Genomic DNA, 17058 nt, shown 5'->3' with positions numbered 1-17058 from the left:
TTCTTAAGATTTGATGAGTTAATGCATGACATTGTTTTGGGAAAGTGCCGATTTGATTTAATTAATGCAAGCGTCAAATGGGCGGGCCCAAATTGCTTGTGCTGGAGCGAAATGTCTCTTCTAAGACGCTCGCAGGCAAAATATTGGGTTGGTTGAAAGTGAGGCGAGACTATCAACTCTCCCTTTAGGAGTAGAGATGTTCAATTCTGCAAGTGATTGAGGGGCTCATTATAAATGTGTTCGGGGTTAAGTTCTTATCTCAAAGGAATGCTTAAGATATTTTTTTGGGATCTACTCTGTATTCTCTTACATGGGTGGATTGGTATGGTTTATCAGCATTTCATTTCGATCATATTTGTTTGCAACAATTTTTAAAAATTTAATGCACGCATTGGTGGAGTGGGCCCTTCAGTCCTCATACACCCATTGGTTAGCTATAGAGTTTATTTGGAAGAGTGGAATCCCTCCACCAACTAAGGAGAAGGGTGTTGGATTAGTTGCTATACAAATTGGTGTCGGATAAGCTCGGGTGTCTGAAGAATGCGAGTCTATTTCGACTCAAAAGTAGTGTTTGTAGCTACGGTATATAACTGGTGTGACGACCAATGGATCAAAAAAGGGGATATCCTTTTGGCCACACAAATGAAAGTTGACAACTGAGTTATGTTGTAACCCTATTAGTGTGTTAGACTTGATTCATCTTTTTTTAAATGCTTGCTGATCATTGTGCTTCATGTTAAACTTCTAACTCATGTGACATTCCTGGGTTACCATGAACCTTAATTATTAAAGGATACTCTACACTCTAAATTATTTTCATTTGTTTCTTGCCAGATTAGGTAATTGTGATGGGCAGCTAAACTGGCTCACATAGGTGTGTTTATTGGATATTATCAATTATGTGATCAATCTTGACCCATAAATTTAGTACAATGCCAAAGTATTGGCGCGCAGTGGGATAAAATTCTCCTATTTAGCATTGCTATCGGTGTTTTATTCACTTCTTCGTGTACAAAAGTCCAGCAAATCATTCTGGTTCCAAGAAGTCGTGGAATCATGGAGAAATCAATTGTCACATGGAAGAGAACCATAATTGTTTGTGGGGCATGTGCTTTAGTTGAATCAACACTGGGTTTTCATATCACGAGAGATCGCCTCTTCACAACATGTATTGTATAAATTTTCTTTTTATTAGCTATCTTTTGTGCTTTATAGTTTAATGATGTGATGCCACGACCAACTCACAATTATTCATCTAGATATGGAGATCTGATTCTCCAAAAAAAAATGAAGATGGCCTCCACCTCAAAATGCATTGGACTCAGCGCATGGTCGCATGCCATATTTGCACAACAAAGCTCGATTTTAGAAATCACCCAAAATAGAGAGGACGAAATTCAGCGCTTTACTCATGCACCACAACCGAAAATTCAGGGGGGCATGAAAGCACACTAGACAAAACAGTTACAACCTAAGCGACGCAGGTGCATTTACGCCTCTAGTGTTTGTTAATTGCAAGATAATTATTTCTCAAAACATTGAAACAGATTATACAAGTTTCACTTCTTCCCAGGCACCAGAAATTCATGTAGTCCAACTTAAAGTGTGTCTAGCTAGAACATATGTAATGATCTGGAAAATTAAGCATTTAACAAGCACCCACCAGACAACCTCATAGATATTGTAGCAATTCACAGGAGATTCAAATTAATTTTAACCATGTGCCATGCATTCAACACGTGGTGCCATACAACCTCCATCACATCCAGAATGCCTGCACCTGAAAACCCTCAATCATATTTGGGAAAGAGGTAGGAGCGGTTAGGCCTGTGCGCGGTGGTTCTGAGCTCGCCGTTTTTGCCGTACTTGAGCTGAAACATCGACAAACGGATCATGCACTTGCTACCGGTGCTGGGGGAGCGCCTCCGCTTAAATCTTTCTTGAGGCACAACCTCGACGAGACAATAGGTACTGTCACCCATGTACGCAAGACTAGCTGGGACGTGCGTATCCCTATATAGCCTCATGGCCTCCGTATGAGGATCAAACAACCTCTCCGTGCAGAACTTCCAGGCCGGCTGCGCGGGGCTCTCGGTGGGAGAAATGATGTCGCATGAGGAGATGTAACCATCTAAGTATCCATGCGCCTTGTGGAGCCCAACCCATGCGTCGAGCTCCTTGTCGTAGTGGACTTGGCCGAAAAAGGGTAGACCCCACTCGCAATAGCCCGTCCACTTGCCGCTCTCGATGTCGTAGGAGTAGGTGCGGGAGGGGGTGTCCTCACCGAAGACGTCCAAGTAACCATCGCCTTTGCCCTCGGTCCAGGGGTCCGAGGCTCCACCCCCCTCCACCGATACAAACAGTGTGCGCCCTCCTCCCTCCGGATGCACTGCGATCGACAACATTTGGTACACATTGAAAGGGAGTGTCGATGGGATGCTGCTCCATGACCAGTGGTCTCTGTTCCCCCACGAGTAGGCCTCCTGTCCGTTGGTGGAGGCACATCTTCGAGGCGATGCATGCATCCTTCGTAGCAACCCTCCATATCATCCAAGTCACCCACGAAGGTGTACAGCTTGTTCCCGGCCGCCGCCGCGTGGATCCAGTGACCATGCAATGGTTTTGGAAGATCAGGGATGATAGACAGCCCCGCAGACTCGGTGTCGTACGCGAGGGTGACGCAACCTGTCCCCGGGGAACTTAGATTTCCCGTGGCGATGATGTTGCTGCCAACGGCGGCGAAGCTCCAGTAATTAGTTTGTTCGCTTGATTGGCGGTGGACCGGAGGCCGCAGGGCCAAGTCGCCGTCGTCCGAGCCGTCGTCGTGCAGGTCCAGCTTGTGGATGCTGAAGCCCTTCTTCCAGTCGTCGAGCACCAGGTACAGATGTCCCTTCCTGTCGCCGGGGGGTGAGCAGCCGTGGCTGTTCGCAGAGGCAGGTGTCACGACCTTGGCCTCCGAGCAGCGATCGATGTCGCTGTCCGTCGTCTCGTCCTCGGACGACATGTAGCTCCTGGACGGGATCGCGTCCGCGCGGCGGCCGAGCTGGGCCAGGCGGCGGCACTCGTGGTGACGGGAGAGGAGATGGCGAGGGTGACGCCTGGCGAGGAACGGCCGCAGCATCGTGCCTGCGGTGCGCGCGCCGGCAGATCAGCGCCGGGGTGTGGTTGCTAGGAGCTGCTAGGGTTGGTGAGATCGATTTTTCCGGCCGATGGACGTCTTGTTCTCCGGTGCGAAACTGCGAATGCTTCGTTACGGATCAGGGATGTCTCTGCTGGTTTTGGGCCTTAATTTGAGTGGAAGCCAACGTGCATGGATTATCATGGGCTCAGTACGGGCCATTGGAGTGATTGATGAGCCCAAAACTGAGACATGACCAGGCCGAACGTGGCGCCATAGCCCAATCCAACCAACAGTGACGATTGCCTAAAAAAAACTACAGTGACGGACGCTTTGACGCAGTGTGTAGGCTAGCCACGGTCTCGCGGATGGTAAATAATGCTGGCGAACTCATCTCACTACGCAGCGCTGTCACGTAATAACCTCGCTTTTTTTTAGGGGACGTAATAACCTCGCTTGACACGTGACATGACACTGGTGAAAGAAGCAACTATGCTACGCTGCAGCTCCAGTAATTTTTTTTTTAGGGAAAACGCCATCATGGCAACTTTATTAAGAAAATTATCCGCTTACATCGTTCATAAGACAGTCAAGAATAAAGCTAGAGGGGGTTCATCCGCCCAAATACAAGAAAAATTATTCTCAAAACTGTACTTAGCTATCTCATGCGCAGCCTGGTTTGCTTCTCGTAAGACATGACCGAAGTGGACGTTTCCAATTGAGGCAATAAGATCCATGCAATCAGCATATATAGGTGCTCCTTCGCTCCACCATGTACTACTTGTGCATGCGTTGACGACTTCTGTCGAGTCTGAATCCGCTGTGATATTATTGAAACCGAGATTTGATGCCAATGTTAACCCATGCTTCATGGCCAGAGCCTCTAAAGTGGATGCATCCGAAGCAAAGGGGATGAAAGAGCAAGTAGCAGCCACAAAAAGACCGCGACAGTCCTGATGATTGCCGTTGTAGCTCCCGTTTTAGTATCACAATGAAAAGAAGCATCAACGTTCAGTTTAAGAATGTCTCTCCCTGGCTTCTCCCACCGTACCACAGGCCTTGCAACCACCTTCTGATTTGCTTTAACAAAAGCATTACAAAGAGCCAGGATGGACATCATCCAATGTGGATATGGAGGGACACTTTCCTTGTGAGTTTTTCGTCGCCTAGTACGTGCAACAGCATGCAGCCGCTCCACCATCAAACGGCTAGAAAGAAGAAGGCGACGGTCATTCGAATTTCAAACGCCATGCCAGCCGGTCCCCACGGGGGGCCTTCGTGGACCGCGACCACCCACCGGCGGCCCCAGACGCACCGCACACGCGACACCACAGGCCGTACGCACGCGCTCCACGTCCTTCTGTCTTTAATTAACAAGTTTTAGAGGTTTTAAATTTCAAAAACAAAAAGAGAAGTATTTTTTTTAGAAAACTTTCAATCTACTTCATCTTCAATCATGACAGTACAATGAACAGTCTAGCGACGACTACAACACTAAAGCGAGCAGAAGGAGCGCCGCCGTCATCGTCCCTCCCTCGGAGCCGGGCAAAACTTGTTGTAGTAGACACTCGGGAAAGTCGTCGTGCTAAGGCCCCATAAGACCAACGCAACAGGACATCAACCGCCGCCGATAAAGAGTAGCGTAGATCGGAAGGATCCAACCTGAAGAAACACAAACGTAGACGAACTATACAACCAGATCCGAACAAATCCACCAAGGATAAATCCGCCGGACACACCTTCACACACCCACCGACGATGATAGACACACCACCGGGACGGGGACTAGGCGGGGAGAATCTTATTCCATCTTCAGGGAGCCGTCGTCGTCTCGTCTTCCTGAGCAGGACACAAATCCTAACAAAACTCGAAGGAACATCTAAAAATAGAGCCCTCCCGCCGGCACGGGCTAGGATCCACTACGCCGCCCTAAGGCCACCGAAGACGAGGTGAACCAACGGCGGCACCAGCGGGAGGCAGCTTTTCTTGGGGAGGAAGCGGCTGCGTGGCTAGCTAGGTTTCGCCCAATCTACATCCGTTCGGCCATGCCAAACAAAAAGACAAGTTTAAAAGTTCTTTTAGGATCTTCAAGTTTTAAAAGTTTAAATCAATCCAACTTTGTTAACACAATAAAAACACAAGCGTTCATATATATACGCGCATACACTTGGCATATGAAGCCGGAAATCCTGAAATAAATTCAGGATTAATGCGAGCACTAGGACTTGGACCCTGATGAGCTAGGGATACCATTGTTCATTAACCATTCAATCATAGGTTAGTTCGCAAATCGATCCTACTTGGAATGAATGGGCTTGTGCTGCATTTTTTATCTTGGAGAGGATTTGTTTGCGAAGGGTGTTGTACTTCATTTTTTTTGAACACCGTACAGACGCAAGCGCTCATATACACGCGCATACGTTCACCCCTATGAACGCACACACGAACACCCTACCCCTATGAGCACCTCCGAAAGACTGAGTCGGCATATCATCTTGAAAATTATGAAGTCGCCGTAGGCACCTCGTCGTCGACGGGAACGTCTCCTCCCACTGAATGCGCATCGCCGGAAATCCTGAAATAAATCCAGGAATAAATGCGAGCACCAGAACTTGAATCCTGGTGGGCTGGGAATACCACAGTCCCTCTAACCATCCAACCATAGATTGGTTCACGCACTTCATTTTTTAAGGCTCTAGCTAACATGTTGTGCCCCCCCCCCCCCCCCCTCCATTCCCCTCTAAGAAAGCGGGAACATGTCAATTCTTCAGACGAACACATGATAATTTTCACAGCAAAATCCCCTGTTGACAAAAAATGTGATGTAAACTGAAGATTTTGCCATGTGCTTACAATATTTTTTCTACAAATGCCATCCCTCCCAACGAACGTTCGCTGGCTATTAAGATCCAAAATAAAACGTTCCACATACAAAGATGAGAAGCTCAAAGTTATGATGTGGTACGTAGCGTAGGTGGACTCAATACGCAGCGTCTTACAAAAAAAGAGACTCAAGGACTCAAGTAATCTTGGATAATCTTTCTTTCCCGTCTCATCGACGAGCCTGATGATTTGACTGCATGGAGGTGAATTTTGGTGTCCCGGCTCTGACTAGTACATAGGTTAGGATTTTGGTCTGCGTACGTGGAGCTGAGACGTATAACGACACTTCTTCTTTGAGTCGGTCCTCCAGGCCCTGCTCTCCTCAAGTTCGTCTGTGAGGACGCATTGAAAGGAGCTTCGACATAGATTCCTGACTGCTCCTCATGCTAGCGAGGATTAGGGTTTTGTGAGTACACGATGAGGAGACTTGGTGTCAGGTTCCTCACATCGATTAAGGGTTCAACGAGACAACTGCGGCTCCGGAGCGTTGGTCCTTAGGGGCACGTGCTTGAAGACTTCCCGCTGACATCGAAAAGGCCAGGTCGGCTCTGTTAGAGCATCTACAGCCGGGCGCCTCAAACCCGTCTCATACGCCTGAGCGGGCCGCCCGGTCACTGTCCGGTCACGTTTTTTTTTTGACCCAGACACCCCCCCCCTCAAACGGGCCTCAAACGCCCTGGCTGACTGGCACCCCTCATATCCAACCCAAATATGGGGCGGATATGAGGGCACCCGGGCACGTCCGCCACGTCGGACCCGACAGCCCGACCCCACCCCAAATTGCACCAGATCCACCCCCAGAGCTGTCAGATCCATTTGCTCTCTCCTCTCTCTTCCTCCTCCGTGCCGTCCGGCTCGCAGCTCCGCCGTCGCGCGTGCTCCGCAGCCGTTCCTAGCCTTTGTGCCGGCAGCTTCGACAAAGCAGTCCTCTCTCCCATCCTCGCCACGGGGGACGTCGTCTCCGGCCCGGACGCCATCGCGGTACGTCCGACAACTCTCTGGCTCCGCCTTGCGCTTGATGTGTTCGACACATTGTCTGGTCGTATTTTGTAATTTTGTTAGGGAAAACGATGGATTCCGATGCTTCATCGGATGAAAAGTATGGACCGACAGAGCTTGACCCAATGATTCAAGGTGAGTTCTTCGATTCCTCAGATTCAGATGAAAAAGTGGACATGATTATGCTCATGAGCATGCAAGAGGAAATGGACCGCCAAGTGGAGCATATTCTCAACTTAAAGGGCTCAATCAAATGAAGAAGAGTGATCAGCCGGGATAGATGTCCGGAGCAAAGCTACTGTACACGGACTACTTTGCTCCTAATCCTGCTTTCCCGGATGATCCATTGTTTCGTCGCCGTTTTCGCATGCGGAAACCATTATTTTTGCGCATTATGGAGGGAGTGGAGGCACACGATGACTACTTCAAGCTCACAAGGGATTGCTGCAGACAACTCTCTTTCTCTTCCAAGCAGAAATGCATGGCTGCTCTAAGGATGCTTGCACTTGGTACTGCTGCAGATGCCGTTGGTGAGATGGTCAGGATGGGGGAGAGCATGTGCTTGAAGACTACTGTCAAGTTTGCCTGTGCCGTGGTGGAGGAATTTGGACCTGAGTATCTCATAGAACCAAATGCGCAGGACACGAAGAAGTTGTTAGCTATTGGAGATGCAAGGGGATTTCCAGGAATGCTCGGATCAATTGATTGCATGCATTGGCAATGGAAGAACTGCCCCAAAGGTTTGCGGGAAATGTATCAAGGTCACACCAGAGAGGCCACCATCATACCAGAAGCGGTGACATCACATGGCTTATGGATTTGGCATGCTTTCTTTGGAATGTCGGGTTCTCACAACGAAATCAACGTGTTTCAACGATCTCCGGTGTTCTAGAGGCTTTGCAATGGGGAATCACCGCCATGCAACTACACCGTCAACGACCGAGACTACAACATGGGATACTATCTTGCCGATGGTATCTATCCTCAGTGGGCGGCGTTTGCGAAGACCATATCCGAGTCGCGTGGCAGGAAACAGAGCCACTTTTGTAACAATGCGGGAAACGACTAGGAAGGATGTGGAGAGGGCATTTGGTGTGCTTCAAACTCGTTGGGGAATTGTGCGGATCGCTATAATGATGTGGGAATCAGAAACTTTGTGGCAACTAATGACATGTTGTGTTATTCTGCACAATATGATTGCCGAGGATGAGGGTGATGATGTAGTCCAAACCCATGATTTTGAAGCACCCGTAGAACAAGTTGAAATCCCGGAAGATTAAGATGCGACTGCTGATGAACTTTCTGCAGATGCATCATAATATTCGAGATCAGCAGGTGCACACACAACTACTCAATGATCTTGTGGAGCACATGTGAAACCACAATGGCAACAAGAAGCCAATGCTTGAGTTTGACACTTAAAATAATTTTTTTGTAAAATCTATCTATACTTCGTACCAACATTTGCTATTTACGTGCGACATTGCCTTGTATGATCGACGTGCATGTATTTGCATGAATTTGAGATACATGGATGACGGGACGGAAATATGAGGGCCCGTCCGGATGCACCCGCGGGCGTGCCCAGGCACGTCTACGGACGTATAGGGGTCGGATTTGCCAAGTCCGGCTATAGATGCTCTTATGAAAGTGACGACAACACCGCGTTGATGGCTCGTTCTGATAGCAAGAGTGATCGTTCGGTGTCCAAGGACCTCGATATAACCTTTTTGGGTGTTTTCTACTTCCAATGAATTACTTTTATAATAAACCTAATAGATCTATGTCCTTTTTCAAAAAATTAATCTATAATCTAGTACGCCCATTCATGGCATGACATCGAGGTTCATTCAAATATGTGAAGTTGTACAATAAATGGGCGCGAAGATAAGTTACACATTTCTCCAAGTCATGATATAAAGTTGGTAAAGTCAATATTTATACTATGCAACATATAAAATAGCCTAGTGTCTTTCTTTCATGTGGATACCGTATTTATTTATTTTTGTGAAGGCCCCGGATCTCTAATGAAAGTACTCCCAACATAATAAAAGCTCACATTGAGGTCCTTGAACCACTAAACGACCACTACGACCAAAATGAATCGTCCTGCTCCCTCACGGGGTCATCATGACCTTGTCGATGACATTTGAAAAGTCTTCGTACACATGCATCTAATGACCGACACCCTGGAGCCACAATCGTCATCGTTAAACCCGTGTGGATACAAAGCGCATGGCATCATATGTTGTCAACGCGAACGCGGAGCGAGAAACCCTAACCTTGTTGCCTCAAGAAGACAACATGAGTTTACGCTGGAGCTCCGTCGAATCCGTCCTAGTGGACATGCTCAAGGAGGATCAGAGGCCGAAAGACCAGCTCGAAGGTGAGACGCCTCCATGGTCTGCTGCCCCTAGAAGAAAGAAAAAAAAGTCCTAACTTATATAACATAAAGTAGCAAGGCATTTGCATTTATCAAAAAAATATGGAGCAATCGTCAGTTCGAAGCATGTTTCGAATTTCAGTTCACATTTATTACCAAACTAAGAAGTTCAAAATTCGAACCTCACAGGCGGCACTGCGGCAGTAAGAAGGCACGAGGGGGCTATCCGGTATTTCGCGCAGCACCCCCTGCCCGCACGGCCGCACGCTCCGTTTCTTCCCCACGAAGTCCCATCCCATCCCCTCCCCACTCCAAACCCAAACCAACTCAACGCGCACACGCGCCCCCGAGACGCCACCAGACCGCCACCATCCGCAGCTCAGGCCCGACCGACGCGGCTCGGCTCAGCAGTCGGCGTCGTCTCCTCTCCCCCGCTCCCCCGCTCCCCCCTCCACCGCCTCGATCCCGCCCGCCCGCGGCCGCGCGATCGGATCCGGCCAGATCCCGCGCCGGCGGCCATGGAGAACCTGATCTCGCTCGTCAACAAGCTGCAGCGCGCCTGCACGGCGCTCGGCGACCACGGCGAGGAGAGCGCCCTCCCCACCCTCTGGGACTCGCTGCCGTCCATCGCCGTCGTCGGCGGCCAGGTGCGCGCCCCGTTCGTTTTCTCCCCCCTCCGCCGGATCTGGCGCCCCAGCTGTGTCTGGTGGATCTCGCGAGCTTGCTGGTAGGACTGCGCGATTTGGCTGCAGACACGTGGTCTGGCCGTGCTCGGATCTGCGGCTGCCGTAGGCGCTGGCAGATAGATTTGTACCGCTGTTGCTTGTTTGAATCTGCTATATATAGTTTCGTTGCACGTAGTTGCCCACATGACCAGTAATTGTGTAGTGCTACGAAGCTAGGTACTACCACTACTACTTCTACTACTTGGGATCAACTAGGGGGTGTGTTGTTTGGGTAATGAGAATCCTCCTAGTCTCCAGCAAGCAATTCTGCATGAACTCTCTGTTAAGAGTAGTTCAAGCGCATCTCAGTACAAGTGGGTATGCCATATGCGGTTCTGTGTTTTGACATTTGGACTCCTTTGGCACACTGTAGAGTTCGGGCAAATCTTCGGTGCTGGAGAGCGTTGTTGGAAAGGATTTCCTGCCCAGGGGCTCAGGTATGGTTATTCCAGCAGTAAGAGCTTGTCGATTTTGGCGTCCTGTTTTGTTTTTCTGACGCATTGATTTGTTTTGTTTGGTTTGATTCTGCAGGCATTGTCACCCGTCGCCCGCTGGTTCTGCAACTCCATAGGATTGATGGAGACAGGGAGTATGCAGAGTTCATGCATGTCCCCAGGAAGAGATTCACCGATTTTGGTAATTCATCTATTCTTCGTCTTGTTTTCAAGTTCTATGATGATGATATTAGGATTAATGCATGATTGAGGGGTTATTGTGATAATATTGAACCATATTGACATATGTGGAATGTAATTTGAGTTTGTGAGGCTCATCAAAACATCCAATTTGATGTCAGAACTCACTGTCATTCAAATGCTGCACTAAGCCGTAGCTTGTTATTTCCTAAAAGATAAGCTAAGCCTTGCAATTGTTGGCAAAATTCTCTGTCAAGTGCTTCTTTTAATTCATTTTCTTATAGTTCACCTCGATGCTACTCGTCACATGATGAAATTTGTATGGTTGCAGCCATGGTGAGGAAGGAGATAGCTGACGAAACTGACAGACAAACTGGCCATGGAAAGGGAATATCATCTGTTCCCATCCATCTAAGCATATTTTCTCCAAACGGTAAGTGATCCGGTAGCAATACTGGTAATATGTCTGTACAGTCGGGGAGCGGTTTAATGGTGTTATTTTAGTGCTTTGTCAATATCAAATAGTCCTGCACCTCCATTTTTCAATTCAAAAGATTGTTGTTTGCTGCTGGTATTCTGATTTACCTTTAGCTTATCCCTTGATCAGTTTAGTACAGAGCCATCCTAGTCATTGGTAGGATCGCCATGTTGTATTCCCCCTGAGAACTTCTTTGTATCGTTTGTTCTCTTTATTTTTGTCATGTCGTAACACTTCTTATCATTGCAGTTGTGAATTTGACTCTTATTGATCTTCCTGGGCTTACTAAAGTTGCTGTTGGTAAGTGACTATACCATATGAGCCATCGTTCTTCTATTATTCTTGTTTAAGATGTTCATTCTTCTATATGCTACTGCCTTTATGCTTGTTAGAGGGTCAGCCGGAGAGTATCGTTCAGGAAATTGAAAACATGGTTCGAGCATTCATTGAAAAGGTATTTAAGTGTAACCAGCTTAAATGTTGCTTCCCAGTAATTGTTCTTTATCATTGCTTACCATGCTTGTCTTGCCTGTATAAGATGGTGCTATATTTGGTCATGTACAAATTTTACAAGTATTTATGTAATGCATATTTGGTCTAATATGCTTTTTTCTCAGCCATATCCCATATGGTAGCATGTTTGGGCTAATTATCGTGTCATGCACTGTGTAAACAACTTTTTTGGTATTTTTCAGCCCAACTGCATCATTCTGGCTGTTTCTCCAGCCAATCAGGATCTTGCGACTTCTGATGCTATCAAGATTTCACGGGAAGTTGACCCAAAAGGTATGCCTTTGTTGCAGCCGGTTCGGTGAACTGGATTTTGTGTAATGTGGTTAATGTCATAGTATGTTCCCTATTACTAATGTCTCTTAAAGCTTATTATTCTGGGTTTCTTTACTTTTAATATGCTACGAAGCTTCAGACTGATGTTATCTTAACCTTATTTCTTGGACCAATAGGAGATATAATGATAACTACTGATAATACCTATACCATTCAATTTGTCTTTGTGGATATCAACCATATTATATTGACAATTGGCTTGATATGTTTTTTTTGTGTGATCCTATTGTGGGCCAACTCTGTTAATGGAAAGGAAAATTCACATATAATAATTGCGTTTAATTCAAGTACAATTCCTCTTGGCACTTCTAACCATTTCTGAGCTTGAACTTTACTTTTTGTTGATTCAGGTGAACGGACCTTTGGTGTGCTCACGAAAATTGATTTAATGGACAAGGGTACTGATGCTGTTGATGTAAGTTAAATAATCAAGTGCTAAACACTGGCCTTTTTTTATAGTTATGCTATCTTCCTTACTGTGATGTTGCTTAAGGTGATTGATATTCTACTGACCACCCAATCTTGTTACTACTAGCGATCTTTGTTGACAATTGTGCCTCACTTTGCCCCACCTTTCCATAAGTTTCCCCTCTTGAAATTGTACGGCCCTCCTTTTCAGTATGGCTATATATGGACTAATACCATTAATACCATGGATTTTGAATCATCTTATGTATGCCCCAACCTTTGAGTTAATGTTTGTTCAAAGAAACTCATGGTGTGTTGGCTAGCCAAAATATGGTGAAGGTTTTGTTTGCCCATGAGTTAGCCAAAGTTGGCAACAAAAATGAACTAGAATGGGGCTAGGTGGCATTTGGCATGCCAAATAATTGGTAACCATCGTCCATCAAACACAGTCCAAACTTTTGGTCATCGCCCTGATTACTGTGTTTTCACTCACAAATATTATCCCAGCTGCAAATAGATAACATGAGTTAGAACATATGTTTGCTAATATGATCATTGACCATCCTAGATTTCCACAAACCAGATCTTCTTACTGAGTTTGATTGTGCAGATACTGGAAGGAAGAGCTTACAGGCTCCAATTTCCATGGATTGGTGTTGTCAATCGATCCCAGCAAGATATCAACAAGAGTGTGGACATGATTGCTGCTAGGCGTAGAGAGCGTGACTATTTCGCAAACACACCAGAATACAAGCATCTCGCTCATAGGATGGGATCAGAACATTTAGCAAAGAGTCTATCAAAGGTATGCCTTTGCTCTTTAATGCAGAACAAATTTTATGCTTTTTTGCTTTTTTTTGACAAACTTTTGGTGTAAATGCAGCATTTGGAGTCTGTTATTAAATCAAGAATCCCGGGTCTCCAGTCTCTTATAACGAAGACAGTTGCAGAGCTGGAAACTGAACTTACTCGTCTTGGAAAGCCCATTGCTAATGATGCTGGAGTAAGTTTGGAGTTCGCTTCTTCTTTAATCAAATGAGTTTGTTTGACCTGATCCAGCATACATTTATTATCATCCGTCTTTATTTTTATGGCCTTAGTTATTGACTAGAAGTAAATGTACTCCTATTAATTTTTTGTGCACTGTTGATGTCCATCTTTGTAATGTTCTTAGTTCGATTTGCTCATGATGGGATTGTGTTTTATGGTTTATGCCCGCTTGGTGCAAAGTAAATGAATCTCATCTCTTGATTTTTTACCTTCCATCCCAATAGTCATATTTCTTTGACATCCTTTTCTTGAATCCTGTATAGATTATTTCCAGTTTTACAAGTTATGATGTATGCACTGATGTTATTTTCGTTGTATTGTGTGGGTCTAAGTGTGACTTTCTTTTCTTTGCTCAGCACTCAATAAACTTGCATACATTGTGATAATCGCATATTTTGTGACACGCAGGGAAAGCTGTACACGATTATGGAAATATGCCGCATGTTTGATGGCATCTACAAAGAGCATCTGGATGGAGTGTATGTATTAAACGGAATTTCTCTTTCGCTCAGTTTTTTAATATAATGCTTGCTATATCTAGCAGGTCTTTTGTAAGTTTGAATGGTAATGTTTAATCTTTCGTGATCTGCATATAGGCAATCTAATACTTGTAAAGTTCCTAACCCTGTTGACTAATTTGGTGTTGTGGCGTGTACATGTGTAGTGCAACACAGGTCGATAGTTAAAATAAATAAATATATATGCTAATTGGTCTCTTGTCTAGTAGATTGTCCTTGTTTCTTGTATTTTGTACAGAAAGTTCTTAAGGTTCGGTTTCTCTTTCATAAACCTTCTGTATTTCGTAGGTTGACTAGCCTTAGATGTACAATTGGCATAACAATTTCCTTTCAGATGAAAGGAACCACCTAGTAATTAAGCTTGGAATATGCAAGATGAATACTATACATATGCAAGACGAATACTATACATATGCAAGACGAATACTATACATATGCAAGACGAATACTATACTCACTACTGTGCATAGCTGGTCTGGCAATTTTGTGTTACCAGCCAATAGTCTGTTGTTTTGACCTTTATTCTCACTGATGTTGAAATAAACAATACCATGTTTACATGACCCTTGAACTGCTTTACTAAATGAGCAACTAAATAATTTGCTGTTAATATGTGCAATATCATGTCAAAATGTCACATTCTCTTTCGATTCCGCCATTTGCAACTTTGCTTATGTGCTTGTGATTCTGTTTCTAATCATGATGACCAACCAAATGTTCTTTTATCCAGGCGCCCTGGTGGTGAGAAAATTTACCATGTCTTTGACAATCAGTTTCCTGTGGCAATTAAACGGTTGCAGTTTGATAAGCAACTGTCAATGGAAAATGTGAGGAAGCTCATAACGGAAGCTGATGGATACCAGCCTCACTTGATAGCTCCAGAGCAAGGATATCGGCGCCTCATAGAATCTTGTCTTGTTAGTATCAGAGGTCCTGCCGAGGCAGCTGTTGACACGGTAGGCCGACTAGATTAATCTGCTCAATAAAAGTTTCAGCAGTTCAAAATTATTTATTTTCGTCGCTGGGTTCACCGAGCAACCAGATTGTTACTTATTCAGCAATACTGGTTTAATAGTTTCAGAACGTGATTTTTTTTGCCACATTGACAGGTCCATGGAATCCTAAAGGAACTAGTCCACAAGGCTATAAATGAAACTCATGTAAGTTGTTCTGCAGTTCCTACGAAATAAGTTTTCTTACACTATCTGCATGATGCAATCATAATATTTTCTAGAAACTAGAGCATATGTGCTCTATGGTGGTGTGATGAGTTATTAACTGGCTGTATTAGGACGGGATACATTTCTAAATCAAAATAAAATTGTAGTGTTTTGATTTTTTATAAGAGATGGGGATGTGGGATATCACAATAAAGATAGACCTTGCATCGGATAGGTATTTCTTAATTGATACGAACTCAGATCTTCTGCAGAACTTTGAGCATTAAGATTGTAGGCAGATGTATAAGTGGATTTGAAAAGAAATGGTAGTCTAATTAATTAAAAATGCTGGTTAAATACTCACCCGAAATGTTCATTTACCTTTCTCCAGGAGCTCAAGCAGTTCCCCACTCTTCGTGTGGAAGTTGGCAATGCAGCTTTTGAGTCGTTGGAAAGAATGAGGGACGAAAGCAAGAAGAACACATTAAAGCTAGTTGATATGGAAACAAGCTACTTAACTGTAGATTTTTTCAGGAAGCTTCCTCAGGATGTTGAGAAGGGTGGAAATCCAAGCCACTCTATTTTTGATAGATATAATGATTCTTATCTAAGACGAATTGGTAAGGCATCTATCTTTTATGTACTTACTCATTTATTATACCCTTCCATAATTGCCCAATGACAGTCATATTCTCTCAAGGTTGAGATATTAGTATATTACTTCATCTTGAATTAGAGTTTGAACCAGCTAAAATTTCCATATTTGGTCACAGTTGAGTCACACCTGATATGTTCTCTATTTAGCACGTCTTTGTGTATTGCTTGATAGATACCTTATATTTTTATTTGTATTTACTCAACCTCAGGGACAACTGTTCTGGCATATGTTAACATGGTATCTTCAACATTGAGGAACTCCATCCCAAAATCTATTGTGTACTGCCAAGTCCGTGAGGCAAAGCGCTCATTGCTCGACCACTTCTTTACTGAGCTGGGAGCAAGAGAGGTAATTTTTTTGAAACACATGGAGGTCCTTTGAGTCTTTGATTTGTAACATACAAGTGCGACCTGATTGGTGATGTTATTGTAGATTTGATCTAGGGTTCTTTTATAGTTTTATTGCTTAGCAATATTTTTTTCAGAGTGTTCATTTTTCCTTTTATCATCCCTAGACTCTAGCTGTTGGTATGCATGTATTTCTCACCACATTCTAACATGAGATTTCTGTTTATGCATTGCATACTTTAGGAAACCACAAATCTGTAGATTTGAAGTCATTGTGAACTCAGTTTCTTCCATGTTGATGCATGTTTCTGTCTGTACCATGCACTAGTACATTGCCGGCCAACTAGTCAATTACTCCTTAGTTTAATACTCATGATTCACACTTCCCTTGGTTTTGTAAGAGAGAACCAATGGAATACCAGTAATTAACATTCATCCATATACAGATTAGGCAACTTTCGAAGCTCCTTGACGAGGACCCCGCGGTCATGGAGCGGAGGACAAACCTCGCCAAGAGGCTGGAGCTATACCGGAGCGCCCAAGCAGAGATCGACGCAGTTGCATGGTCAAAATAATTTTTTGTCGACTTATCGTTCCGTAGTGTGTGTTCACCTTTACTCCTTGTTTGGTGACATGTCTCCCCTTATTCTGAGGGTCATATATAGCTGATTCTTTCTTCCCGTTCTAGGTCATATTATATTCTTATTAGATGACAGCAGCTGTGAGGTGTGTCATGTGTTTGTGCTTTTGCTCCTTGTGCTTGAGGATCTCTCTCTAGGGGGGACACCTTTCTGCTGTACCTTGTCTGTATCACGTACGAGTTCATGTTATTATGATTTCCATAACACAA

At 44.8% G+C, this 17058-nt stretch overlaps 2 protein-coding genes across 2 annotated transcripts; both read left to right on the top strand.

Moving 5' to 3' along the window:
- The first annotated feature begins 7280 nt into the window (after positions 1 to 7280).
- LOC120972839 (uncharacterized) lies at positions 7281 to 7892 on the top strand. Its single transcript, XM_040398380.1, has one exon. It carries the CDS (start codon positions 7281 to 7283, stop codon positions 7890 to 7892), a length of 612 nt encoding a protein of 203 aa, XP_040254314.1.
- A 1714-nt stretch (positions 7893 to 9606) lies between these two features.
- Positions 9607 to 17058, top strand: LOC109749460 (dynamin-related protein 5A). The gene is made up of 16 exons (XM_020308421.4): positions 9607 to 10030; positions 10482 to 10545; positions 10640 to 10744; positions 11075 to 11176; positions 11471 to 11521; positions 11614 to 11675; positions 11917 to 12007; positions 12418 to 12482; positions 13086 to 13280; positions 13359 to 13478; positions 13934 to 14004; positions 14774 to 14999; positions 15153 to 15203; positions 15595 to 15823; positions 16070 to 16209; positions 16655 to 17058. The coding sequence occupies exons 1-16, from the start codon at positions 9902 to 9904 to the stop codon at positions 16781 to 16783; spliced, it is 1830 nt and encodes a 609-aa protein (XP_020164010.1). The 5' UTR covers positions 9607 to 9901; the 3' UTR covers positions 16784 to 17058.

Source organism: Aegilops tauschii, chromosome 1 (genome assembly GCF_002575655.3).
Source record: "Aegilops tauschii subsp. strangulata cultivar AL8/78 chromosome 1, Aet v6.0, whole genome shotgun sequence".
NCBI classification, from domain to species: Eukaryota; Viridiplantae; Streptophyta; class Magnoliopsida; order Poales; family Poaceae; genus Aegilops; species Aegilops tauschii.
This window is presented reverse-complemented; position numbering and strand designations above follow the sequence as displayed.